Genomic DNA, 27,864 nt, shown 5'->3' on the forward strand with positions numbered 1-27,864 from the left:
TGGAGGCAACCCTTGTGGTTCCTTGAAAACATTATCAAAAGTGTCCAGTACTGATTGCATCTCCAACTGTTGATTTGGTGTCACCATAGTTGATTGAATATCACAATGCAACTGAGCAAAATGGTTTCCATCAACATAATTTTGTAATGGAGTGCACTCTATAGTACGAACCCCTCTGATCTCAATCCATTCTCCCTTGTGTGTGAAACGCATCTTCTTCTCAACCCAATCAATGTATGTGCATCCCATCTGTGTTAGCCATGGCATTCCCAATACTAAATCATAACCGCCCAACTCAAACATCACAATATCTATCTCCCATTTGACCCCTTGAACATAAATAATAACACCTTTACACTCTCCTAAAGTCGGAACCGCATAACCATCACCCAATCTGATTTGTCTAGTCGGAGTTTCAGTAATTCGTAAACCCAAAGCCAAAGCTAGACGCCTAGACATGAAGTTTTTGTTTGCTCCACTATCAACCAACATCAGCACCGGCAATGCTCCTACCATCCCTTGCAACTTGATACATTGAAGCTTATCTTGATAATACTCAGTTTTCTTATCAAAAGTCAATATATTTTCAAAAGACAACACATTCAAATGCAATTCTTCTTCAGCACCTGTTTCCACATCTTCATCATTCAGCACTCTGACTTCATTTTCCTCTTCAGAGTCATCCTCGAGCACCATAACACGCAGATTTTTATCAGGACATTGATGGCGAGGATGAAACTTTCCTCCACATTTAAAAAAGAGTCCTTTTTGACGACGATCAGCAATTTCTTGTGAAGACAAATTCCGCACAGTCCTATCACGCCAATTTCCAATGTTGGCAGTATGTGATTTGTTTGATCCAAAACCAGTCATTCCACGTGAACCACTTGGTTTTCCGGTAACGATCACGATTGTCCTTGTTATTACGAATCATAACCCAATCACCATTTCTGCCTTCATTATGTGTGACAACTCTGTTGCTGAAAACAGGTCGGGATAGTGATCCTTGTGACCTTCGCGAAGTCCAATCTCTTGGCCCTTCTTCCAATTCACGTTCTACTGCTCGAGACACGTTCATTAACTTCGCTTTTGACATGGGCCCCATTGCGATCATGCTGCGAACTTTTCCTCTGATTTTTCCCTTCAAACCATGAACAAAATAACCCAAATATTGATCATTGGGTAATATGGGCAATTGTGCTACCAACCTCTCAAAATCTTCAATGTACTCTTCAATTGTTCCTTCTTGTTGGAGCGCAGAAAGTTGTTCAAATACATTCCCATCACTGACACCACCATACCTTTCAAGAAGTGCATCTTTCAAATTCTCCCAAGTCAATGTTTCACTTTCTTCCAACAGCCCCTTGAAAAAATGAATTGTAGGGCCATCCATACATAATTGCGCCAAATTCACTTTGATTTCTGGTATAGTATTCTGCACATTGAAATAGACTTCCGCTCTAGCAATCCAGCCAGCGGGATCATCACCGTTAAACATTGGTAATTCAACCTTCTTCACATATAGGCGAAATTCATCCAAAGCTTCACCATGTAAGTCAGAATTCTGCTTTTTGGTACCAACTGACTCATTATGATGCGATGTTTCTCCAACATTCTTCTCCTTACTTGAATTTAATAATGAGATGATCTTCTCCTGGTTATCTTTATTTTGATTCTGCATTTCATGTAAAGATACCTCCAAAGTGGCGAGTTTCTCTTCAAGTGCTGTCACTTTGGCTTCCAAGGCTTCCATCTTCTTCGGTGGCATCCGGCAGGTCGGACCAAATTGATAAGAACCATAATTACAACAGTTAAGGAGATATCTAGTTTTGAGAACAGTTTCTGTATGAACAGTGTTCGTATGAACAGTACACGCATGAACAGTAAATGTGTGTACAGTGCAGCAATATCAGTTTGTAGAACAGAATTATAGAGTAGGAGAGATAGCAGATAACCTGCGATTTTTCATAGATAATAACAAAGGGAATACAATCTGAAACACACAGTAAAACACAATCTGAAAACCACAAGAGCAGTTTGCTCTCTCAGAAGATAACTTCTTCTGGCCTAGGTAACTACCACATAAAACTTCCAACATAAAAACTGACAATAAAACAGCAGACTAACTTAAATACAATCCACACAACAACCAACTTGGAATTCAAACTAACTAATATTATATTACTTAATTACTTTTTTCTCCTTTGATAAACCCTCCAAATGACGGGTTTACCCTTCTCCCTAACATGTATGCTATCAGACAGCGAGCAAACTCCAGCAGCAAGCTACAAGGTCTGGTCGATTGTGAGCAGGTAATTGCTAAAAGTCTTATTGTTCCGGCGCATCCAGATCGCTGCATCACTGCCAACACATGCTAAGTTTCCTAAATTTCACAGCAATATAAAGCACTTGTTGTGATCAATTCCATAAAATCAATACTGCTAGCAGGGGATTCGCAAAGATAGTGGAGAGCCGAACCACATTGCTTGGGCATGGGAACACTGGAATTGGATTAAGTCTTGGGAGACAGATTTAATTTCTGATCCGCAAACCGAGCCCAAGGGATCAGGGAGGATGCCATGCTTATGCAACAAATCACACACTGGAAGAACCATTTTGCAGGACCGCCAGACGACATCCTTACACCAACGAAAGAGCGATTGTGCAGATTGAGAACTCTCTAGAAGAAAAGAAAAAGAAAATACTCAAGGAACTTAATTTAAACAAAAGGTCAAAAGGATATGAATGCCAAGTGAGGGCAGAGCATTAACGATGGGATTATTTAATATATTATTTAGAATGTCTTGTGAACATCTCAGGTATATGAATCTTTATAACATTTTTTTTTTGACATAAATCTTTATAACATTTATAAGTCTGCAATGCTAGAAAATTGTGTTAATTCACTTAGCTAGTGAAAATCTTAAATAGAAACAGTTTGAGGGTCTTTGTTGAGTTTTCTGACAATTTCTCGTAAGAATAATTGAGATCCCATATATGATTATAGAACACCAAATATATAGAGATGGGTTGCGTACCTGTAGTGGATAGAAGATTTGGAGTGATCTCCGTTGGAAATTGTCTTGCTTTGATCTCTAGATCTTGTAGTGATAAAAAGACTAGGGCTTTTGTTGTATGTCTCACTCTCCTACAACCATCAATCGAGCAAGTTGCAGAGGGAGTTCATCACTTTCTACTTGCTTATTGGAACCTTGAGTGCTCTCCGTGGACATTTCCCTATTTCACACAAAAGAATAGAGTAGTAGGAAGTGTCTCAAATATTAGCATGCAATCACGAATTCCGAAGTAAAATGAGTAATCAGGATCAACTTACAGAGTTATGGAAACCCAAAAGAAAAGAATGTTCAAGATAAATTAATGGAAATAGCCTTTTACTGATGATTGATAGTTTCTTAGGAAATCTTAAAAGTATGTGAACGTATAAATGTCCTGCGGAAGAAAAAGAGATGCGTTTGTACCTTAAAATGGGTTTACAGCTCCTTTGCTGGTTAGAAAAGCAGCAAGACCCAATCAAGATAACCAGCCTGAATGAACAGAAAGGCTTTGAACACCATTGTGTTCAATCAGTTTATTCTCGACTTGTTTTGTAAACTCGTCCAACGACTTTTATAAATTTGAAGTACTTGGAATAAATGCCCTGCCAATATGCATCAACCAATCTTTCATAGAAAGATTGATTCATTTTCGTCATCCCACCTCTTCACACAAAACAGTAAAGTGACAGGAAGATCTCAATTTCAGATATTAGAAATCAAATCATTATTGAAACATAGCTTCACTCTATATAATATAGCATGCAAACATGAATTCCAAAGGGAAATAGCAATCAAGATCTAAATTCAAAGTTATGATTTAGAGGGAACTAATATAAACCAAAAACAAATATCACCACAGATTAAATGGATGATAATCTTTTATTTAATGACTGATAGCTTCTTAGAGAAGCTTAAAGGATTTCAAAAGCAACATAAAATGATTCTTATCATGCATATGGTTTGCGAAGGGAAAAAAGATGGGTTTGTACCTTAAAATGGGTTTACGTCTTCGTCGCTGATTAAAAAAGCAGCGAGACCAAATCAAGATAACAGCTAGACCGATCAACCAGAAAGGTTTTGAAGTCAGAACGGCTCGAACAATGGGAGGAAGTAGAGAAAATAGTTTATCAAATCTCTAAAACCATAAACAAAGAGAAAGAGGACCCTCGTGAGTGAAATAATACAGTTAGAAGAAATAAAAATAATGTTCAAAGGGGCAATAATTTAATCCATTCTAGTAGTTGAAACAGTTCAGTGAGTCCAACTTATATTACCATGTTTAAGAGGTAACTGACACAACAATTTTACATTACCAAATTCAGTTCCTAAATCCTGCTAGCATAACAATATGAACAAAATTCATATAGAATGTGCATATATCTACACAATGATGACTTACATTTTCATCATCCCCAGAAACACCAACATTCGTGTCATTTTCATGGTGGTGAACTGCCTCTTTTTCAAATGGTTCATCATATATGAGATAAATTGCTGTCTTCTTCACAGTGAATCCGTTCTCAAAAACAACCACCACCTCCACTTTGTTACCAGGTTCAATATTTGATACTACTCTCTGCCACTCTTCATCTTCAAAGGAGACTAATGTGTTCCACCTATAGAGCTGAATTGTGTTCTTTGTACAATTTATCACCAACACATTTTTTAGGCCATCTGACGTTATGTCATATGCGGTAGAAGAATGGACAACAAACATCATTGTCTTCAAACTACGCCCATTCACGTGAGGGACTTCAAAAATCACAGAAGAACCTTCACAGTTGAAGGTCAACCAATCTGGATAATTGTCTCCAGGGAGCAAACTAATACCAGATCCTCTGACTGTCATATTCTGTCAAAATGGAAATATGCTCTGATTGTGTTGAAAAATATCTAAATACCATCTTATCATTTATTCAACAATTTAAAATATAGTTATACTCATAAGATAACTAATCATTTTCTTGTGAGATAAAATTTATGATCTTCCGGTTAATAGACAAATTATGAAGTGAAAACTTATTGAAGAAAAAAACTAAACCATGGAAATCATTGCTTCTATTGTTCAAACAGAGACTATCAGTCCAGCTTAAAAAACCATTCCAACAAAAAATAAGTGAGTTTCCTAATTCCTTTTAATATTTATACAGTGATATAAACAAATTCTGCCACTCACTAAAATCATAGTGGGCGTTGAAGGTTGAAATAGTTTTTGATAACACAAAGCACACACAAATGATGTCACTCACTACTCTACGTACTAGCAAAAGGTAAAAATGAGATTCACGGATTTCTTTATCTTACAGGAATGATTGATGGACTAAAATTCATTTCCTACAAAGAAAATATACCTATTAGTATTGCTAGGTGCTCAAATGTATTTATTTAATAGTTATAGACATATAAGCATGAATTCACATATGACTTTATATATTTTAATTTTTAAAATGCGAACCCATGCAAGAAATAGCGAGCGATAGAAACCTGTAAAATGCTCTCTTTCAGAATACTGGTGGTTTGACAATTCATTCCCATTTGAATTAGAAGAGATTTCAAGACCCTTTTTGATCCAGAATCATGCACTTGACTGTTGCATTCCGTCAACACAGAAGTGTCCACATTTGATAGTTCTGACGTAGTTCCAGTTAATTCCAATTCTTTAGAAGAATTTGTGGCATATAAGGCATCCAAAACTATTTCAGCGTCTCGAGATCGCTCAAGCTCTGAGCCGCACTCCATCCACAGACTTGGAAGCTTTGGAAGGTCCATGGGAATAGATGATAGTCCATGGGAACTACTATTTGATACATCTAAAGAAACAAGAGATGACATGCCTGCAGATGTTTGAACTAGAGATGGGAGATTATTTGCTGGCGACATCCAAGACCAAATTATAGAAGGAAACACATCACGTGAGAATCCTTCATGGCCGCACAAAGATATATAACCAATGCTTTTTGACCTTACTAATGAATAGGGAACTCTTGTTATTGCAGTGTTGTCTGCAATCAGGGTTGTCAAAGATTCCATCTGTTCGACGTCTTCTTCCAACTTGTCAATCATTAGACATCCAGAAAGAATGAGGGTTTTCAGAGATTTCAACTTATAGATGCTTCTTGGAAGGTTACGAAGGCGAATGCAGTCTTTCAAATTTATTAGAACAACTTTATTGAGATGTCCAATGCTAGGGGAAACCTCAGACAGGCTTGGACAATCTCTAAGTACAAGCTTCTCAAGATTAGGCAGATTTGAAAAGTCTGGGGTATGTGTCAAATGCTGTGAATGACTAAGATTCAGAATTTTCAGCTTCTCCATCATCTGCAAGATGAGAAGTGTCATAGAGAGAACTTAGGGAAAAAGCTTAAAATATATATGGAAGCAATTGCAGTGTCACTAGAGTGGAAAGTAAATATTTACATTGGTGAGTGTCAACTTTTAATGCCTATATCCATTGGGTTGGTAGTGCTACCAATGTCACAGAAATTACTAAAATCATGTTTCTGCTGAGCTTAGAAGTTAGAACATTGGGATGATATATAGGTTTGACATCTGAATTTGGAGATTCTCTAATCAAATTATCAAGGTTCCAGTCCTTTCCTTTCCCTTCTTTTTACTATATCAATATATCTCCGAACATGCACAAGATTTAGGAGGAGATATGTTTTGTTCGTTGTAGTTGAAAGAGCTTTTATGTAAAGTCCATATTAAATTAATAAATAAAACTCCTTTGATTAGGTAATCCCATGGAAATTGAACTTCAATTCATGGTTAGTGTAAAACTTCTGTAGATTTTCATCCAATTATGTATTGCAAGTTACTAAATAAGTTTCACCATCACAATTACTTTATAGGATATATGAGTTTTGTAATGAGGCGCTACTGCATCATCAGATATTAATGTAAATGATTTTACACTTGACTATTAATCAAATTCCAACTCATCTTAAAAAAGATTTATATTCTTGATTAAGAGAAATGTTCACCAAAACAAAAAAACATTTGGCAAACAACTACGTACAATATTGAATATTGCAACATTAAAAGACTGGAAATAGCATTATGAAAACTGTCTATAAGTATCATATAATAAAACAGTACAACTAATTAAAATGCTTAATTAAAATTGCATCCATGAACACGAAAGAGGAAAACAACTCATGAAATGCAAAAACCTAAACTCAGAATTAATACCTGGGCCTCTTTCCACACAAGTTTGACGTCGCTGTTTACTAACTCAATGGAAACCAAACTTCCTTGATATAAGTGTTTAGGTATGAATGATAAAGGAAATCCGTGCCAACACAACCATCTTAAATTTCTTGACAGATATTTAAAATCTCCTTGAAGTTGTACACCCGAAAATTGAAGCAATCTGAGTCTCTTCATCTTCTCAAACGATTTAGTGCTGAAACATTTTGTATTATTAGATGGCAACTTCAAAGCCAGTCCTTCAATAGCGTTTGTTCCCTGTGAAATAAAATAGAAAGGGGGTAAAAATAACATAGCTGAAAGATATAAGGCAGCTACAAGTTATTGAGATGAAACCCATCATTTTGTTACTAGGAACCAGGAAGCTCAAACAATTCATAAGCAAACAAATCAAGAAAACTAATGAATGTTAACAGCTGATTGGTAAATGTTTGCTATGCCTCGTTTAGATTTTAGATATTGATATTTTAAATCCAAAAGGAAATTGAAGTTCTTACAGTTTGTTCCGATAATACACCAAGCACGTCCTCATCAAACCATAACCTGCTACGATCCCCAGGTTCCTTTGGTGATTTCTCACGAATGATTTCTCTCCCCATGTCTCGCAGCAAGTCATGCATTCCAAGCTTGTTCTTATCATCAACAGTTACAAGACTTCTTTCAACAAGGACACTTATTCCAATTTCTGCATAGAGTTCACAACCATTTAATATATGTATAACGTCATTCCTTTCCATCCCAATAAAGAAACATGCTATGTCAAGGAATATCTCTTTCTCTGTATCATTTAAGCCTTCGTAGCTTATTTTTAACTTCTTCTGTACTAGATCATTGGGAATTCTTTTGAGTTTCTCCAAGACACTCTTCCATTCTGTTACCCCCCTGTCGAACAAATAGGACCCAAGGACTTCTAAAGCTAGCGGCAATCCCCCAGAATACTCAACTAAATTTATAGAAATTTCAGCAAAATCTTCACTAGGGCTTGCGTTCTTGAATGCATGCCAACTAAAAAGCTCAATAGATTCACTTTCATCCATCTCTTCCATTAAGTATACTTGGTCAACTCTATTCCCTCTAAGTATATGTTGATCTCTGGTTGTGATGATTATTCTACTCCCTGAACCAAACCATTCACGACTTCCACACAGAGCATTCAATTGGTCCAATTTATTTACATCGTCAAGTACAAGAAGTACTCTTTTACTGCAAAGTCTATCCTTTAATATATTTTTTCCTGATTCAGTGCTATGTATCTTGGTTGTTTTCTTGAAGATATCAAACAGAAGTTGTTCTTGCAAATGCACTTGTCCAGCATCTTGCTCCCAAACTTCCCTAACATTTGCAAGGAAGCTCCTACTCTCAAAATTGCGGCCAATTGCATTGTAAATAGCTTTTGCAATGGTTGTTTTGCCAATTCCTCCCATACCCCATACCCCGAGTAGTAGAACATCATTTGAGGGTTGGTTGTCTAGCAGTTGAATTATATCTTGCACTCGAGATTCAACTCCGACTGGATTATCAGCAATGAACAAGTCAGTCTTGTCAAGCAATTGTGTAACATTTTCGACAACTTTCTCGATAGCCTCACTTTCATTCCTATAAAAATGAACAAAGAAAAGGTGCATAAATATATATACATATGTGTATGTGTGTGTGCACGCGTGCGCATCAAAAGTAGAGGGGCGATCGAAGAAAATTATAGGTGGACATGTGGCTGAACTGTTTGCGAAGGAGTTGCAATGATTCTGAATGTGTGTCTAATGTAAGAGCAATTATCATTTGGTACAATAAGAACATGCCAAGAAAGAGCAGATTTTGATCCATTATTATCTCACATATTTAAGCATAGAATGATTCTTTCAGATGCATGACAGAGTATTTGAGCAGAATGAGGACTCTTTAAAAGAAATGGAAAAGAAAATTCTAAAGGAACTTAATTTAAACAAAAGGTAAAAAGGGGATGAACGTCAAGTGAGTGCATAAAAGGTGAGATTATCTAATATATTATTTAGAAAATTAGAATATCAGGTATATGACAGAGGTGGCTTGTTTTCAGACAAATTCTTTGCTAATACCATAAAAAACTACAATTTGTTATCGGGTTAAACTGAGTAACAATGGTGTTTAATTTGACGTGTTGGTGTCAAGAGTTTGGTCTTGTTCCATTTCGTTCTCCTTTATCTTCTTATCCACTACTATAAATTGTTAAATTTTGAGAGTGATGGAAACTTAGCTCAACTATGAACAAAATGGAAATGTATATTGAGAAGAAATGTGAATTCCACTAGAATAATGGAGCCTTGGCGCATATATATACTGAAATTGACAAAACAGTTAAATGGGAACTCTCTCAATCTTGGAATTGAGAGCCCAAGCAACTATGGATGTATCCTAACAAGTACCTTCTGCATGGCCTCACCCTGGACCCTATGATTCCGTATAACTATCATACGGAAGGTATTGACAGAAGAGTTAAAGGAAAAATTAACACTTCATTAGAAATATTAAACTATATCAAAATATTGGATTCTTTTCCAAATGCACCATTGCGTATTACTAAATACTAGTGATGAAAGAAGTTGTTCAGAATTAAAATTGATTATATCCTACCTGAGATAAATTGAATGGACCAACCATATTATTCATCGAGAGAGAAATGTCTGAATTACTTAAAATTTTGAAAATAATTTCACAGCTCAAAAAGCTAGAAAAATATTAATGAAGGTTGGTGATGATTTACACTGCACTAAACCCTCCAATAACAAAAGCTACCATATTTTTAGACACAGCCTGGTTGTTTTTGGGGACAATATTCAGTTATTGTGAATTATATAAAAATCTTATCAGTCTTCGGAATTTCTAGATAAGAGAAAAGTTTACTCTTCTTTCTTAGTGTGATTTTAAAATAATTTTCCTTTAGTTATATATATTTTGAATATTCAAGTAAATTGTTCATTAATTTATTAAGTACATATTTTTTATTTTTACCGAATTAAATGATAAGAAAAGCAATAATGAAAAAAAACTTAATTATGTTTTGGTTCCTAGCGTGTGATTTTGATCCCCTATAGTTTTTTAGCAAATTTAATCCCTTATTTTTTGATATTGCTACAATTAATTCCTTCAATCACTTTAATGCTATTTAAAACTCTCAAAACCTCATTTTTAACTGAAATTTTCTGAAACTAATTTTATTAGATAATTGGAAACCTTGTTCAACTCAAAACTCAGCCACCAAAATATTAATTTTCAGCTAAAATTATAAAATAATATAAATATTTTACCTTTTTAAACACTACCCTCATATCCTATAAAGTATAAACCCCTAAATTTTATTAAATTTTCACTAAGTTTTGCGAAACTTTCAAATACATATTATACTCCTAAGTTCAACTCCAAAATATTTAAATGAAAAATGAAGATTTAAGTACACTTAGCATATGAAAATTGACAAAGTGTATGGGTAGCTCACATGGTTCAGCTAAGGGTAATTAAAGGTGAAGGGTCAGGGTTCGAACCCTGAGGAACCCTGAGGAGGGATAACTTGTACTAATTGACAAAGTGGCCAAATCTGGTTTTAACTCCATAATTGACAATTGAGACTATTGAGACTTAATTAGCTCAATAAAAAAAATGGGACTATAAAATCACACAAAGTCCAAAGTAGAGGACCAAAAGTGTGATGATGAAAGAATCCAATGCAGAAATGAAATGTAACATTACCTGGAATTCAAGACTACAAACCCTGCAATGCCACCAGCCTCACAAAGCGCTTCCCTCCAACGCTTCCAACGGCCCCCCGGATCCATTGGCAGTTTGTTTACAAGATTGTGAAATTTCTTCCCAAACTCACCGGTTTGGCGCCGCACTTCAGAGGGATCGACGCCGTAGAACACCGGCAGAACCACCTGGCCTATGGTTCTGTGACAGTCCATTATTTTCACCAACTCTTCCATACACCACCGCGAATCCGCATAATTTGGTGAGAAAACGATAACCGAAATTTCAGACTGTTCGATTGCTGCGATCAGTGAATTTGTAATTTGATCTCCCCTTGGAAGGGAATCGTCGTCCCGGAAAACGTTGACTCCAGCGTTTTGAAGAGCGGCATAGAGATGTGAAGTGAAGGAAGCACGAGTGTCTTCCCCTCTGAAACTCAAGAACACATCGTGGATTCTCGTTGGGAAAGGAGGAAAGAAATATTCCCAACCCATTGGAGGTGGAGGTGGAGGTGGAGGTGGAGGAGGGAGAGGAGGAGAAGAAGAAGGAGAAGGAGGATCCAAATCGAACGGTGAACAATCCCACCATTCATCGGAATTTGAGCTCTCTGATGGCGAATTGCTTCCGGCTGGCCTTTCCGTTAAGAACTGGTCCCAAAGCACATCATTTACAGCTGGAGCTGGAGGAGGAGAAGGAGGAGGGGGAAAGAAGTAATCCCACCAATATTCATCGAAATTTGAGTCCTCAGCCGCCATGGATGATTTGAGATCTGGAGAGAAGGAAGTCAAAGTAATATGAAGAGATTAAACAGAATAATTGACTTGGGAAATTGCAGTCTACTATGCTAAACTATGGAAATTGGTTTGCAAAATAGATACTCCTTGCAGCATCGCACTTGCATACATTCGTCAAATGTCCACGGTCAGTGAGAAATGATAGTGAAAGGCCGCGGGAAGAAATATAAAATAAGTCCTTTTCTCATTTTGTCTACCATGCACTAGTTTCCAGGAAGCAATTTGGTACACAAATAAATTGATTAAGAGTATTTCTAAAATCCTAAAATAATGTGTGGCTCAAAATTATACTAGTATTAAGTTACCATTTTTAGTTCAAAAAAAAATTAGCATTTTATTGGGAAAAATATTGAATAATGCGAAGAAAAATATTAACACTATTAAGGGTGAAAATATTATACTTACCTCAATGGCTAGTTTGGGACAGCATGACGCTGATGTGGTGAGTGGAGACCAATTCGCCCCACTCCAAGCGACCCACTCCAAGCAAATTCATTGTGAGGGAAAAGACAATTTTGTGTTGAATTCGCCTAAAAACACGTGAATTCACAGAGAATCAAAAACTTAGATAATTTTTTTTTTGAAAGTAAAAAACTTGGCATATTTAGCATAGGGTGTGATTGCATTAAAGTCGCCTCATATGGGTCGAATTCATTGTCAGAAAAGGATAAGGGAACATAAAATGTCAAAGCGTAATCATAGTGGTGAGTGTGGCTAATGCGCCCCCTCACCATGTCAGCGTCATGCGGTCCAAAACCACTCATTGAGGTAAATATCATTTTTTTCCACTTCTTTTTGGTTTTTTCCTGCATTATTTTCTCCAAAACCATTCAATTTTTATTTTTGCCTATTTTCTCCATCCATATTACCATTATATCTCTCTCTCATTTTCCTCTCTTCATTCTTACCATTAAACTCTCTTTCTGACATCTCTCATTTCTCCACCCAAAGAAAATTGGGTAATATATATATATATATATGTGTGTGTGTGTGTGTTTTCCCTATACTTTGAGCAAGTTTTGATTTTCATCAGTTGTTGGGAAAATCTTCCAAAAATCATCCCTGAACTATTGAAAATAGTCGGGAATCGTCCCAGCCGGAAAAAACGAATTCTAGTAACTTGCGATGTGTGCAACAGCGCTAACATGGCACACCATGTGTTTTAATGAGGGAGCAAAATCAATTTTTTTTTCTTTAATCAGGGACCAAACCTTAACTTCACCTCTTTAAAAATTATTAATCATTAACCTTTCGTCTTTCTTCATCTTCATCTTTATCTCAACCCAGAATCTTTTTCACTCCAACAACCCAAATTTTCAACATCTTCATCATCAAACAACAAATGGGGAAACACGAACTTAACGACAAAGACTAAAACAAACAACAATGTATATTTCTAGGAATTAAAAATTAAGAAATATTTTTTAGGGACTAAAACCAACATTTACTATATTTCCATGGACCAAAAATATATTTAAAGCCACAAATGAAATATTGTGCAAAAACCTAGCAAAATATCCAACCAGATCCATGATAACCGAAATTCATAGATCTAACTAGATCAATGCTCGACCTCATCCACGATGTCGATGGCAAGACCGAGGTGTGGTTGTTGTCAAGGATAGATCCGGGGATGTCTATGGAGCATGCATGCTCCTCTGTTCACTTGGAGATGAGGATGCCCATAATTTTAGTGAGTTGACCGGAGGAGACAACGTGATTGAGCTTGGAGAATATGAAGCGGAGGTGGAGACAATGCCATGAAACCAAGCTCGATCCCTACGCATGTCTCAACCTATTATACTTGGGGGGGGGGGGAGTGTAGCAAAAATGTGTCCAAAATGTTGTAAAAGATAATTTCAATGAATTAAAATAATTAACGAAATTTAAACTCATAGTAGAAGATAAAAAGGTCATTGTACAACCGTACACAATTTTTTGTGTGTGGTGCCTTAGTTTCCATTTCAGAAAGTCAGAAACATCAAATGATTTTTCAGATAGAGACTCAACAAGTTCTGTCATTTCACGGATTTCAAACAAGTTATCCATCAATATTTTTAAAAAAAATTACCTATTTGAATTTAATTTCCGGTATGTTAATTTAGACTCTAATTTTAAAGAAATTAAATTAAATAATTAAATTTTCTGATATTAAACAACTGGAAATGAGTAAAATCATTTACCAAAAGTGGCGAAAGGCTTGCTGGGCCGTCCTCAAACAAAAATGTAGCAAGATTACCAAGGGCAAGTTTCCACATGAAATCCAAAGTTTGATTCACACTTCATTAAAAGTGGAAATGAAGTGAAGAACAGAGATAGATAGGAAGAAAAAGAGAGAAAGCAAAAATGTGATTGGTAACTTAATTGAAAGAGAAGAGAGGGATAGATAGAAACTGGAGCGAAAATGAAGGTGTGAATGAATCATAAGTCACAATGCTTAACTTGCACAAGTTGACAAGCCTCCAAAGAGGACAGAGCTTTACAGTTCCGCACAACCAGATGAAGATATGAACCATGTGTCCGTGAACCAACCATCTAGCAAGAGAGAACAATCAATCTCAAACACAACTGACAAGAATTGGAGCTCTAAGCAAAGCTTCATTGCTCAACAGAGACTGAGGGCCTTAGACAGTTAGACACAATGGGGTCAAGAGCAAGACTGTGTGAGTAACAGGCAGCAAACCATTAAGAAGCCTTGAGGGTCTCTAATCACCACCTCGAAACTTGCAACATTATCCTTGGATAAATCCGTGACGAAACTGGCTTTTAACCAGCCAGAATCAGGAGGTTTCCAAACTAGAACTTGTTGGAAGCAATCATAGAAAGGAGAGAAGAGAGAAAGAAATATCACACATAAATTTTTAACGTGGTTCGAAACACAGTGTGTGTACCTACGTCCACGACTACACTAGGTAGTAATATTTCTCTTTGGTGCAAATAGTGTTTACAATGAGGTGCTTATATATAGCAAGAGTAAGACAAACTCTTTCTAATTCTAAGCGGTTTGGGACTACATAACACGAAGGAGGAAAACAACTAATGAAATGCAAAATCCTAAACTCAGAATTAATACTTGGGCCTCTTTCCATACGAGTTTGACGTTACTGTTTACTAACTCAATAGAAACCAAACTTCCTTGATATAAGTTTTTAGGTATGAATGATAAAGGAAATCCGTGCCAACACAGCCATCTTAAATTTCTTGAAAGATATTTAAAATCTCCATGAAGTTGTACACCAGCAAATTGAAGCAATCTGAGTCTCTTCATCTTCTCAAATGGTTCAGTGCGGAAACATTTTGTATTATTAGATGGCAACTTCAAAGCCAGTCCTTCAATAGCTTTTGTTCCCTGTGAAATAAAATGGAAAAGAGGTAAAAATTACATAGCTGAAAGATATAAGGCAGCTAAACGTTATTGAAATGAAACCCATCATTTCGTTACTAGAAACCACGAAGCTCAACAACTCATAAGCAAACTAATCAAGAAAACAAACGAATGTTTACAGCTGATTGGTAAATGTTTGTTATGCCTCGTTTTAATTTGGAAATTTTAAATCCAAAAAAATAGAGTTCTTACAGTTTGTTCCAATACTACACTAAGCACGTCCTCATCAAACCATAACCTGCTACGCTCCTCAGGTTCCTTTGGTGATTTCTCACGAATGATTTCTCTTCCCATGTCTCGCAGTAAATCATGCATTCCAAGCTTGTTCTTATCATCAACGGTTACAAGACTTCTTTCAACAAGGACACTTATTCCAATTTCTGCATAGAATTCACAACCATTAATATACATATTGTCAAATAACCACTTAATCCCAAAAGCTTAAGCTGTTGGGTAAGGGCCACTTTAATGGTTTTATATTATATTCTAACACGCCCCCTCACGCAAGAGTCCACTTTTTACTTAGAAAGTGAGGGGAGCAAGGATCGAACTCTAGACCTCTTGGCCATAGAGGCTCTGATACCATGTCAAGCAACCACTTAACCCCAAAAGCTTAAGCTGTTGGGTAAGGGCCACTTTAATGGTTTTATATTATATTCTAACACATATAACATCATTCCTTTCCATCCCAATAAAGAAACATGCTATGTCAAGGAATATCTCTTTCTCTGTATCATTTAAGCCTTCGTAGCTTATTTTTAACTTCTTCTGTACTAGATCATTGGGAATTCTTTTGAGTTTCTCCAAGACACTCTTCCATTCTGTTACCCCCCTGTCGAACAAATAGGACCCAAGGACTTCAAGAGCTAGCGGCAATCCCCCAGAATACTCAACTAAATTTCTAGAAATTTCAGAAAATCTTCACTAGGGCTTGCGTTCTTGAATGCATGCTAACTAAAAAGCTCAATAGATTCACTTTCATCCATCTCTTCCATTAAGTATACTTGGTTCACTCTATTCCCTCTAAGTATATGTTGATCTCTCGATGTGATGATTATTCTACTCCCTGAACCAAACCATTCACGACTTCCACACAAAGCGTTCAATTGGTCCAATTTATTTACATCATCAAGTACAAGTAGGACTCTTTTATGGCGAAGTCTTTCCTTTAATATGTTCTTTCCTGATTCAATACTATGTATCTTGGTTGTCGTTTTTTTTAAAGATATCAAATAGAAGTTGTTCTTGCAAATGCACTTGTCCAGCATCTTGCTCCCAAATTTCCCTAACATTTGCAATGAAGCTCATACCCTCAAAATTGCGGCCAATTTCATTGTATATAGCTTTTGCAATGGTTGTTTTGCCAATTCCTCCCATACCCCATACCCCGAGCAGTAGAACATCATTTGAGGGTTGGTTGTCTAGCAGTTGAGTTATATCTTGCACTCGAGATTCAACTCCCACTGGATTATCAGCAATGAACAAGTTAGTTTTGTCAAGCAATTGTGTAACATTTTCAAAAACTTTCTTGATAGCCTCACTTTCATTCCTACAAAAATGAACAAAAGAAAAGGTGCATGAATATATATGTGTGTGTGTGTGTGTGAGTGCCCGCGCATCAAAAGTAGAGGGGAAATAGAAGAAAATTATAGGTGGGACATGTGGCTCAACTGTTTGCGAAGGAGTTGCAATGATTCTGAAAGTGTGTCTACAAGCAATTATTATGGTACAATAACAACATGACAAGAAAGAGCAGATTTTGATCCATTGTCATCTCACATATATAAGCAAAGTATGATTCTTCCAGATGCATGACAGAGTATTTGTGCAGAATGAGGACTCTTTAAAAGAAATGGAAAAGAAAATTATAAAGGAGCTTAATTTAAATAAAAGCTCAGAAGTGGATGAATGTCAAGTGAGTGCATAAAAGGTGAGGTTATCGAATATATAATTTAGAAAATCAGAATATCAGGTATATGACAGCCACAATATGTTAACGGGTTAAACTGAATGCCATCGAGTCTATCAAGTATGTTAACGGGTTAAACTGAGTAACAATGATGTTTAATTTAACATGTTGGTGTTAAGGGTGGCCTAACTCAACCCTGAAGTTAAACCATGTGGTGCCCAAAGCCTCTATAACTTCACTTTTCTTCTCGCAAGGAACTAGGGAGTAGGGACTCTAGATCTAGGGTTTTCCCGGCTGTTTATGAGTAAAAGAGATAACATGTCTTATTGAATGAGGGGTCTAGCCTTTTTATAGTGGGGCTAAAGCTTAATTCTGACCTATTACATCATAGGCCTTACAATTACCTATTGGGCCTTCCATCAGGTCTGACCCAGAACCTGATGTGTTACCTAAAACCTAGGAGGACTAGCCCCGCTTCCAAAAGACCTTTGCCAGACTAGGGCGCCAGCTCTCAAGGCCTAGAGAAAGTCCACATGCCCACAAGACATCGAGTCTGAGGCATGAAGACAAAGTTTGTTTTTATTTGTGCTCGTCGAGTCCCTCTTCCTTTCTGCGGGTTGTCGTGCCTCGCCTTCCCGCTGCACGACATAAACAAAGAAGCAATTGTCACCTTCTCTGTCCGACTCGCTGACAACTGTGACAGAAACCTAGTTGAAAACTCCGTGAAGTCAACACTCGATTCGGCCAACAACGTGGTGAACCACGTCATCGCTGACTTTTTGAACGTCAACAGAAGTAGCTTGCACTTGACGGCATCAGTGACTCTAGCGGTCACCATTCTAGTGTTGAAATGCACCAAATGGTTTCAGGGATCCAAATTACCCGAATATGGGTCCAAAACCAACGATTTCAAATGCTCAGGTATGACTGCGTTCACCGCCGTCGCCGCTAACGGTTGGAAGTTGACGGCCCTTCGCGGTCCTCCGATGTGTGTTCTGGTGGTTGTCCCTGTCCTGCGTCAACTGCACCACCTAAGCTCGTAGGACCTCGTTCGCCCACTGCATCCCATCGAGTCTATCAAGTATGGCTTGCATCGCCCCTGAGGGTTAGCTCAAGGGTAAGAGCTAGGGACATAAGAGTTGGGGGAATGAAGGGTGAAGGGTCCAAGGTTCGAACCGGGATGAAGGACTAGTTTACTAACATTATTTATTTTTTTATAGGCAAATGTTAGTAGTTAGTTGTTAGTAAGTTAGAAAATCCCTTCAAATTTTCCTTCCAAGGTTCAAACCCTAGACCTTCCCCTACCCAACCCTTATATTCCCTAACTCTTACCACTTGAGCTAACCCTCGGGGACAATTAAATTGTTTATTGATTAATTAAGTACAAAAAAAAGTACATATCTTTTATTTTTACCGAATTAAATGATAAAAGGCAATGATAAAACAAAATTTTGATTACGTTTTTTGTCCTTCTACTACCGGCATGTGACTTTGATCCACCATAATTTTTTACTAAATTTAGTCTCTGAGTTTTTTATATTGTTACAATTCAGTCCCTCAATCACTTCTATGCCATTTAAAACTCTCAAAATCTAATTTTTAACTGAAATTTTCTCAAAATGATTTGATCAAATCTACATTGGCTATGTTTGGCACGTTCAGCTAATAAGTTAGTTGAAAGCTAAAAAGCTAGCTGATAGCTGAAAAGCTAGTTCATATAGCTGAAAGTTGATAAACTAGTTGAAAGTTGATAGCTGAAAGCTGAAAAGCTACGCCGATGAAATTCGGAGTTCTTCCCTGCTGACGTCTAAGCTCTCAAGGACTCGAATTAGTCAACAGGAATGAAAGGGGTGAAAGCTGGTAGCTTGTAACAAAAGTGTTTGGTAAAACTAACTGTTGAATAAGCTGAAATTGTAAAATGACATAAAAGGACATACTTGTATAATTATTTTTATATTTAACATTACTTTATTTTCACATTAATATCTATAGGATATTAATATTAAAATTATTATAACTTTAAATATTTTAATTTGACTCAATTTATTTATCATCTTAAAAATAGGTTTTCCGAAGAAACAAAAAAAATCATCTTAAAAATATAATATTAATTTTTACTTATTTTATTTTAACATTAATACATACATGGTGGAATTTTAATAGAATAATAAGGATAAAAATGACAATAAATTCAATAAGCTATAAGCTACCTTAGATAGCTTATAACTTAAAGTTTTAAGCTACTGAAATAAGCTCCTTCACCAAACACTTTATTTTTAAACTAGTTAAATAAGCTTTAAGCTAGTCAAATAAGCTATAAGCTAACTGAAATGACATGCCAAACATAGTCATTGTAAACCTTGTCAAACTCAAAACTCAGCCACCAAAATTTTAAATTTCACCTAAAATATTAAAATTAATATAAACATTTTCCCTTTTTAAACACTAATCTCATATCCTATATAGTATCAGCCCCTAAATTATTTAAATTTTCACTATAATTTTTACGAAAGTTTCAAATTTATGTTGTAGCCTTGAGATAAGCTCCAAAATATTTACAATAAAGAATGAAGATTTAAGGACATTTTGCATATGAAAATTGACAACGTGGCCAAATTTGGTTATTTTTAAGAGTATTGAGACCAGAGACGGATCTAGACTTTATATATCAGTGAAGCTAAACATAAAAGAAATTATATACTAAAATATATTGATTTTTTTTTTTGAAAAAGAGAAATATTATAGATAAAACCATGAGATAATGTTTCTCATAGAAGAGTTTACAGTTCAAGAAGGACTAGGCTTACAACGAAATATAACAAAAGAAACAAAGTGAAAACAACAGTACAGTAAAGAAACAAGAACAATAAAACAGGGAAAATACAATAGGAAGACAACAATCTATACTATACTAATAGTGGAGGCCGAAAAATAGGAGATGCATAAGAAGTCCACAGCAGCACATAGCAGGTTACAGCAAAATTTCTTCTAATGAATTTTTTGAGTAGCTTGCAAAGTGCTGAGTGAAGGTTTTATCGTTTATTATAATTTATATGTTTGAGTATATTCTTCTTTATATATGTATTGTATTGGATGACATGATGATCCCAATAGAACACCGGCAGAACCACCTGGCCTATGGTTCTGTGACAGTTCTTTATTTTCTCCAACTCTTCCAGACACCACCGCGAATCCGCATAATTTAGTGAGAACACTATAACTGAGATCTGAGATTCTTCAATTGCTTGCAGCAGTGAGGTAGAAATTTGATCTCCCCTTGGGAGAGAATCGTCGTCCCTGAAAACGGTGACCCCGACTTTTTGAAGAGCGTCGTAGAGATGTGAAGTGAAAGAAACACGCGTATCCTCCCCTCTGAAACTCAAGAACACATCGTGGATTCTCAACAACTCATCACTGTAATTGTAGTTATCGAATATATTGTCAAAATCCCAAGCAGCACCTGGTTTCGGTGGAGAATCACTCGAATACGGGTACGGGTAAGCCATGGATGAATTGAGATCTGGGAAATGAAGTGAAAGTAAACGGAACTGTTGACTTAGGAAACTGCAGTGTAATTTGCACAAAGAAAGAGACCGACACGCACTGCACTATGCTAAACCACTATAGAGGAATAATGTTTACGTCATCGCCACATACCAAAATGACGAGTTGGTGTGGTGCCATTCAGATGAGGGGAAAATTAGGCATTGAAGATTTTTTTTTTGTTTGACAGGAATTAGGCATTGAAGATGATGAGCAGTTGAGCACTAATATAAGAGTTAATCGATGCCCAATTTGTTTGGGTTCGTTGAAAAGGAAGAGAAATTTGAGAAACAGTGTCAACTTGGATGTATGTGTGATGTGGATTAATATGATGACGTGTCAAAATTTAGTGGAAGGACAGGAACTGAATTCATCCTGTTGTGTAGACATCTTATTTTCTCCTCCCCTTTAAGTAAATTGGAAGAGAAAAAAGAGAAATGAGTGATATGATTTGTGATTTGATAGGAAATGCAAAGAGAGATCGAAAGAAAAATGTGTAAAAATGAGATGGAAGAGAAAGTGAGTTGTGATTATACCATTACTCGATAGTTATATCGAAGACATTCATTGCATATGCAAAGTGAGAAAGAGGAGGAAAGTAGTGAATGTCATATATAACATATATGTCTATGTTTGGCATATTTTTAAGTTATTTTATAGCTTATTTGATTACTTTAATGTCCCGTTTGGAAGAGTTTATTTGAACATATCTTATAGCATAAGTACTTCTATGTGTTTGAGAGAGCTTATGCAAACAATTTATGGCCTACCATAAGCTGTTTTGAGTTTATTTTCATAAGCTAATCATGATAGATTATGTAAAAGAGTTTATGCTTATATATATAGCTTATTTTTAATTTATTTCAATAAATTTTTAAAAATAACTTATATAAAGAACCCATCTCCAGAAAAAACTAGAACTACCCTCTACCGGACCTAGGGATCCATGCGCGCAAGGATCTGAGCTGCAATATCTGAGTGAGCCAATCCATCTGAGCAATCATAGTGCATCCCTAGACGTTTGCCATCAAAATAACTTTGCACACATGAGTCAAGACGCCATAGGGTTGAAAAAGCTCCATTGGCAACACCATCAACTTTTTTTATATTTGAAATTGCTTTTATGATATTTTATGAGTGTCATTTATGAGAAGCTAATATACTTCATATGGTTAAGTAAATTTATATATTATAATTTTGATAATAAATGGATAAAATTATTTTATGGGCAACATTCAAATTGTTGTCCTTACTTTCTAATGAATTAATTGATACAACATCTCGCCAAAGTGAGCTCTCTTGTGAAATTTTTTTATGAAATATAATGGATGTTATATGCATGTATAATATCATGCGGATATTTTAACCAGCCCAAATGAAGGTTGATATTTGGCTGAATTATACATGCACCTGCGATGATAAACATGTAATAATCATAAGGTTTCACATCCAGATGATAATTCAATCCAAATGTTGTTTTATTATTTGTTGTGGATATTATTATTGTCAGATCATTGCAACAAGATTACCACTCACAATTAATATTACTGTCTAAAGACTTGATGTTAATCTTGTTATCGGTGTCTTACGATGAGATCTAATTATTTGAATTTATTGCTATTTGGTTAAATATTTATTGTTAGTATGTTAATTATGTCATATTATTTTCTTTTATACATTGCTACTTATATATCTGTCTATTTAAGTTATACTAATACTTTTTACCCGTGCGATGCACGGGGGATACTCATTTTTTGGTTTTTTGTGTGTGTTGTTTTTGTTAAATTTGTCTTGATTTAAATATATTTTATTGATTAAAAGATATAATAAACTAGTTTATGAATTCTGATGTTTTCTTTTAATTAAATATGGTGAATTGGTTTGAACTGATGATGAGCAAGTTTGTTTTGTTGCTGGTAAATAACTGGGCAGCTGAAAGCTTAATATATATCAAGTGTTTTATCAATCAAATAACATTCATTAATCAGCAAGGGTAAAAATATATAGTAGTGTTTGAATACACATGATTATCTAGAAAAAGTTAAACACACAATTAAAGTAACATTTCTGTGAAAACATCCTCTTCACACTACATTGCGAAACACTTCTTTGTAAACTACATTAGAAGTACTATTTGAATTACTGTCGTCACCATCGCAAATGAGGATTTTTAATCCTTTACGATGGGTGACTCTAGAGAAGGCTACATATAACTGCCCATGTGAAAACACCGGTTTTGGCAAATATAACCCCACACTCTTTAGAGATTGTCCTTGACTTTTGTTTATTGTCATGGCAAAAGAGAGCGCTATAGGGAATTGTCTCCTTTGAAACTTGAAAGGAATTCTCCTATCTGATGGGGTTAATGTTAACCTTGGTATAGCCACCCTTTTTCCGGCATTTGTTCCTGATATAACCTTGCCTTCCAAAACATATTTGCCCATTTGAGTGATAATCAGACGTGTACCATTGCACAATCCAGCTGATTGGTCGATGTTTCTTAAAAGCATCACTGGAGCTCCTTTTTTTAGCTTTAACAGATGATTAGGCAAGCCTGAAGAGTTTATTGTGTTTAAAAACTCCGGTGTATGGATATCATCTTGACTGTCATAATTGATGTCTGATGAACATGTGTTATCGGCACTCAAATAAGTTTCCTCATCTCCAGGCAACAATGACATCATATATTCATTCAAACTATCAACAATCTCATTTGTAGGAGCTAAAATAGCACGATCTTGGAAAAATTTTGGATTTTCGTAGTTCTGAAGGAAAGACGGATAAGTAGAGTTGACAATAGAAGCCATTGTATCACCTGAATGTGGGATCAAAAGATCCTGAGGGATGTCTAGGATTGTTTCGTCTTCTATCTGCTTACCTGCATTTCCATCTCCTATGCTTAATATCCACTCTGAAAATTTTTTTAGCTCATCAACCTCTGCAGCTGATCTTCCAGTTTGTAGCCTCATGTTTTTTGTTAATGTAAGCACCTGGTCATGATTCAAAATATAAGAACTATTATTATAGATGAAGTTTTTGGTTGATTTTTATTTAATTGGAAGTAATTGATTAATTTAAAAGCTAACAATTTTTTGGAGAAATGGTAATGTACCTGACAATGATCCCAAAGATAAGAAGCATTGATGGTGGCATGGACAATATCCTCCCTTCTACCTTTAGGCATTACTGGTAAAATTTGCCTAAAGTCTCCACCTAACACAACAACCTTTCCTCCAAAAGGCTTGTTGTTGCTGTTTTTATTGGTAAATCTCATAATATCTCTTAGAGTTCGATCCACCGCTTCAAAACAATGTTTGTGAGTCATGGGTGCTTCATCCCATATTATGATTTTAGCTCTGATGATCAATTCAGCAAATGGGCTTCCCTGTTTAATGTTGCAGGTAGAGTCTTCATCAACATTTATAGGAATACAGAACCTGGAGTGAGCTGTTCGACCGCCAGGAATGAGCAAAGCTGCAATTCCACTTGATGCAACTGCTAAAGCAATCTCTCCTTTGGATCTTATAGCTGCTGATAAGGCTCTCCAAATGTAAGTTTTCCCTGTCCCTCCATAACCATTGAGAAAAAACAACCCCCCTTTGTCATAAGTAACTGCATCCATGATTGTTTGATAGACCTTTTTCTGCTCTGATGTCATGTTACTCAAAAGATTTGCATGCTCTATGGTTAAAGCTTGTCTATCATAACACAATTCATCCATAATTAGCCTATTTTGAGAAGCTGATATTGTGGATCTATCAATTTGAGGCATTTGTGGGAAGTCTGCTAATGACTTGTTGTTGCTTTGCAGTAAATTGTCTATTTCGGCAAGAGCTAAATTTTTAATTTGCTCGTCAGTAAGCTTCAAATCTGCAATGACATTGTATAAAAAATCATCTCAATAACCTTGTTTTTTTTCGTTGTAAAAAAATTAAGGTTTAGTTTCAAAGGTTTTTACCTGTACGTTGCATAAGCAGTCTTTGTCTATGCAAAATATCATCGCTTAAGTGCCTCCAGACCTTTTCCCAAACATATTCTGCTCTTGAAAGTTGATATGATAAAAAAAGAATAGCATAAAGCCTTCTTAGATAGTGTGCAGTACCCCAATGCGAAGCTTCTTCAATGCAATCGATGTACTCTTTATCATCTTCAAGCAATCCCATAGCAGAACATGCGTCCTTGAAGGTGTTGTATATGACTTCACCTACTTTTCTTATGTCTTGAAATGACAATGGCCCCTTTGTAAAATTCAACAATAACCTCAAATAATATAGTTCTCCATTCCCAGGAGCAATAAAATGTAATCTTCCAATGGAGATTCCTCTTTTCCTTGGGCGCCACTCACGCTCTTTTGCCTTCCACACAAACTTAGTGGGAAACTCACAATATCTTATAGTTCTAGCTTCTGGATAGTTCTTGTTGGCCTCCATCCATGCTATGAATTTTGACACCTCATTTCGTGGATTGTTGAGGACGGCAGCTACGTCTTCATCATCTTCAAAGTAAAGTAAGTGCTCGCCAGGCAAGTGGAAAGACAGCCTCTCAACTGATGGTTGTCTTAAATGGATACGGTATTTAAATATCTTCCAAGCTGCTTCACATGCGGACAAATACCTGTATTCCAATAATATCCATTTTATTATTAGTTTATAATAATGCATAACTTTGAATTATATAATAAAATATAATTTGTCTATTTTGAATGTAATAAAATACCTGCAGTCATAATAAAGTTTGATTTCATCAACCACGTTCGAGTTGTCGGTTGAAGCACTTTCATAGAAGCTTGCTACCACACGATCATTACCTTTGTTGATATATTTGAAAAGGTACTTTATTGCCCTTGATTGGTTGCACCACTCCACATTAATGTGTGCATTATACCTTTTCAATAAGTGCCGATTGTACGGGACAACATGCCTATTGTCAATGACAATGCTTCCTTTTCTAATGACCCTTCCATTGTCCCTTCGTCGGTAAACAGGATAACCGTCTTCATCAACACTTGTTGTGTTAGCAAATTTTTTGGGAAAATGTCTAATGCATTTCCCATTCTGCATGCATGGTGATTTTCTGTTTTCAAGGCCGCACGGTCCATGTATCATCAAAGATTGAACCACATCAAATAACAAAGGGTCTTCAGCTTGGTCAGGGATTTCAGCAGTGATGATCTTGTCAATGTCATGAGGCTTTGGGTGTTTGCTGCTTGGATCCAAAAATACCAAAATGTGTGCATGAGGCAATCCCCTTTTCTGGAACTCAATAGTGTATACCACTGTCAAAAAAACCATGTTATAACATCAGTAAAGCCTGCTTAAATGTAATGTGAAAGGTAATCAAAATGTTAATATTACCTCCTATAACTTTGCCGTTTTTTTATCTCTGCAATCAAATCATCAAGTTTCATCTTAAAAACTCTACATGTAAGGTCAGGTCTGTCTTCACTGCTTTGATTGCTTTGCAACAAAAGTTAGTTAGTTCTGGCCACTTTGGGTTGCAGGTAAATGTTATAAACAAATCAGGATATCCTGCCCATCTGCATATTGCCATGGCGTCCTGATAATTTTGAAACATGTATCGGGGTCCTCCCACAAAAGATGATGGCAGAACTATGCGTTTTCCAGTTGCTGCAGTGTTTGTCTCACCTCTCAGTATTGCCTCAGATAGCCCTCTATACATCTCAACTCTTAGTTCCTTTTGATGAGTTTTGAGATACCACATCTTGGCTGATTCTACCATGCTGTAAGCATCCACCAAAAACTGTTGAAAGAGTCTTTTTGCTTTTAATATTGTGGGGAATTCAATTTTTCTCTGCTGAATTCTATAAGCAAAAAATGCTCTTATTGACACGCGTCCCTTTTTTTGTGTGGAGGGGACATCCTCTCTATACCCATCTTCTCCTCGAGGGAACAATAAAGGATATTGTAAAGGCAAATATCCTGTGTTCAATATAGAAACACGTTGCAAGTAGCCACTGTGAGTTTCAACAATTACGTCTCTTTCTACATCACAATCAAAATCCCCCACCACCAATGCCGCTACTTCTGATGCAGTTGGTAAATTATACCTTCTCCCATCACCCCGCCTCCTACCTATCAGTCGGAGCTTTAGATTTGTGAAATTATTTTCAGCCATCCGATCCCTGACTTGTCTATAGATTTGAACATAAGGATTGCACTCATCCAGCATCTGTTGTATATTATATACAATTGAAGCTTGAAGTGAAGAAGAACCATTTTCCATCCTGTTGATAAATCAGATTTAATAATTGGTATAAGGCTTGTAAAGGGAAATTAAATTTATAATATAAAAAATTATGGAAAAAACTAACCTGACCACAGTCATTCTATTTTTTATTTCATTGTCAGTGTCATATATATATAGTTGGGAGAATTTTGGTTGTGAGCCTTGTTGAGGGATTAAGCCTCCCATTCTATGATAATTTTCTCCACTCATGATAAACATCGGTGGGCCATTTCCATCATTGACTGATTTATCTATTTTTCCTCCCATTGATGTAAATGAAAACATCATGTTGAATGATCTGATATTGTCAAGGTAGAACTTGGATGCAGCATCATTTTTGTCTATTAAATCCCTCAATATTTGAGGAGGAGGCAACAGATGGGGCAAAATTATTTTTCCTTGCAAGCAACACAAAGAAAACTTTGGGTTTGGAGAGTTGACCCGTTTGTTTAGTCTTTCTGCATACCACATCAATGCCCCGCAATATTGACATTCATATGATAGGTCGCCGACATCCCAATAATCTATTTGAATTGAATATTATCAATAAAAATTATGAAAGCCCATACAGACTAAGAAGTGTTGCAATATTTTTTTTAAAAAAAAAAAGAGAATTACCTGTAGGTTCATTCCTTTCTACGTCGTTCACACGCTTGCCTCGGTCATTTGGTTGTTGTTGGGTTTCTATATCTGCGAAAGTTGAAAGCGATCGAATGCAAGATACTTTCATCAGCATTAATGGAAATATTGAAATAATGAGTTATCTAATGTAAAATTTCATGCTATAAAAACATTATCAACTATGTTTATATATTAAGAATCAGTGAATAAAATTAAATATGAGCAATTTTTCAAAGACTAAAATACACTTAATCTGAAAGTCATGAAATAAAAAGTTTGTAATTTTACTTGAAAAGTTGATAGTGTGAAATGTGAAGTTTAGGTGGTACGCATGTTCAGTAGAAGCTAGAGAATTGCAAAATTCAGTTCATGTAATTGTAT

General features: G+C 36.0%; 1 protein-coding gene and 2 pseudogenes across 2 annotated transcripts; all 3 read right to left on the reverse strand.

Annotated features, from left to right (window-relative positions):
* Positions 1 to 1,942: 1,942 nt before the first annotated feature.
* Positions 1,943 to 11,919, reverse strand: LOC130749360 (disease resistance protein RUN1-like). 2 transcript variants are annotated; one of them, XM_057602700.1, is made up of 9 exons: positions 10,989 to 11,919; positions 7,763 to 8,861; positions 7,248 to 7,523; positions 5,541 to 6,374; positions 4,456 to 4,908; positions 4,046 to 4,191; positions 3,480 to 3,680; positions 3,039 to 3,237; positions 1,943 to 2,680 (listed from the first exon to the last, which is right to left on the reverse strand). In XM_057602700.1, the coding sequence occupies exons 1-7, from the start codon at positions 11,738 to 11,740 to the stop codon at positions 3,590 to 3,592; spliced, it is 3,651 nt and encodes a 1,216-aa protein (XP_057458683.1). In that variant the 5' UTR covers positions 11,741 to 11,919; the 3' UTR covers positions 1,943 to 2,680; positions 3,039 to 3,237; positions 3,480 to 3,589. The 2 variants fall into 2 exon arrangements, with proteins under 2 accessions (XP_057458683.1, XP_057458682.1); XM_057602699.1 differs by having other exon boundaries at positions 3,480 to 3,719.
* Positions 11,920 to 14,200: 2,281 nt separating this feature from the next.
* On the reverse strand, positions 14,201 to 20,579 carry LOC130743973 (disease resistance protein RUN1-like; annotated as a pseudogene).
* A 2,121-nt stretch (positions 20,580 to 22,700) lies between these two features.
* LOC130743974 (uncharacterized) lies at positions 22,701 to 27,598 on the reverse strand (annotated as a pseudogene).
* Between the last annotated feature and the right edge of the window lie 266 nt (positions 27,599 to 27,864).

Source organism: Lotus japonicus, chromosome 3, assembly GCF_012489685.1.
Source record: "Lotus japonicus ecotype B-129 chromosome 3, LjGifu_v1.2".
Lineage (NCBI taxonomy): Eukaryota > Viridiplantae > Streptophyta > Magnoliopsida > Fabales > Fabaceae > Lotus > Lotus japonicus.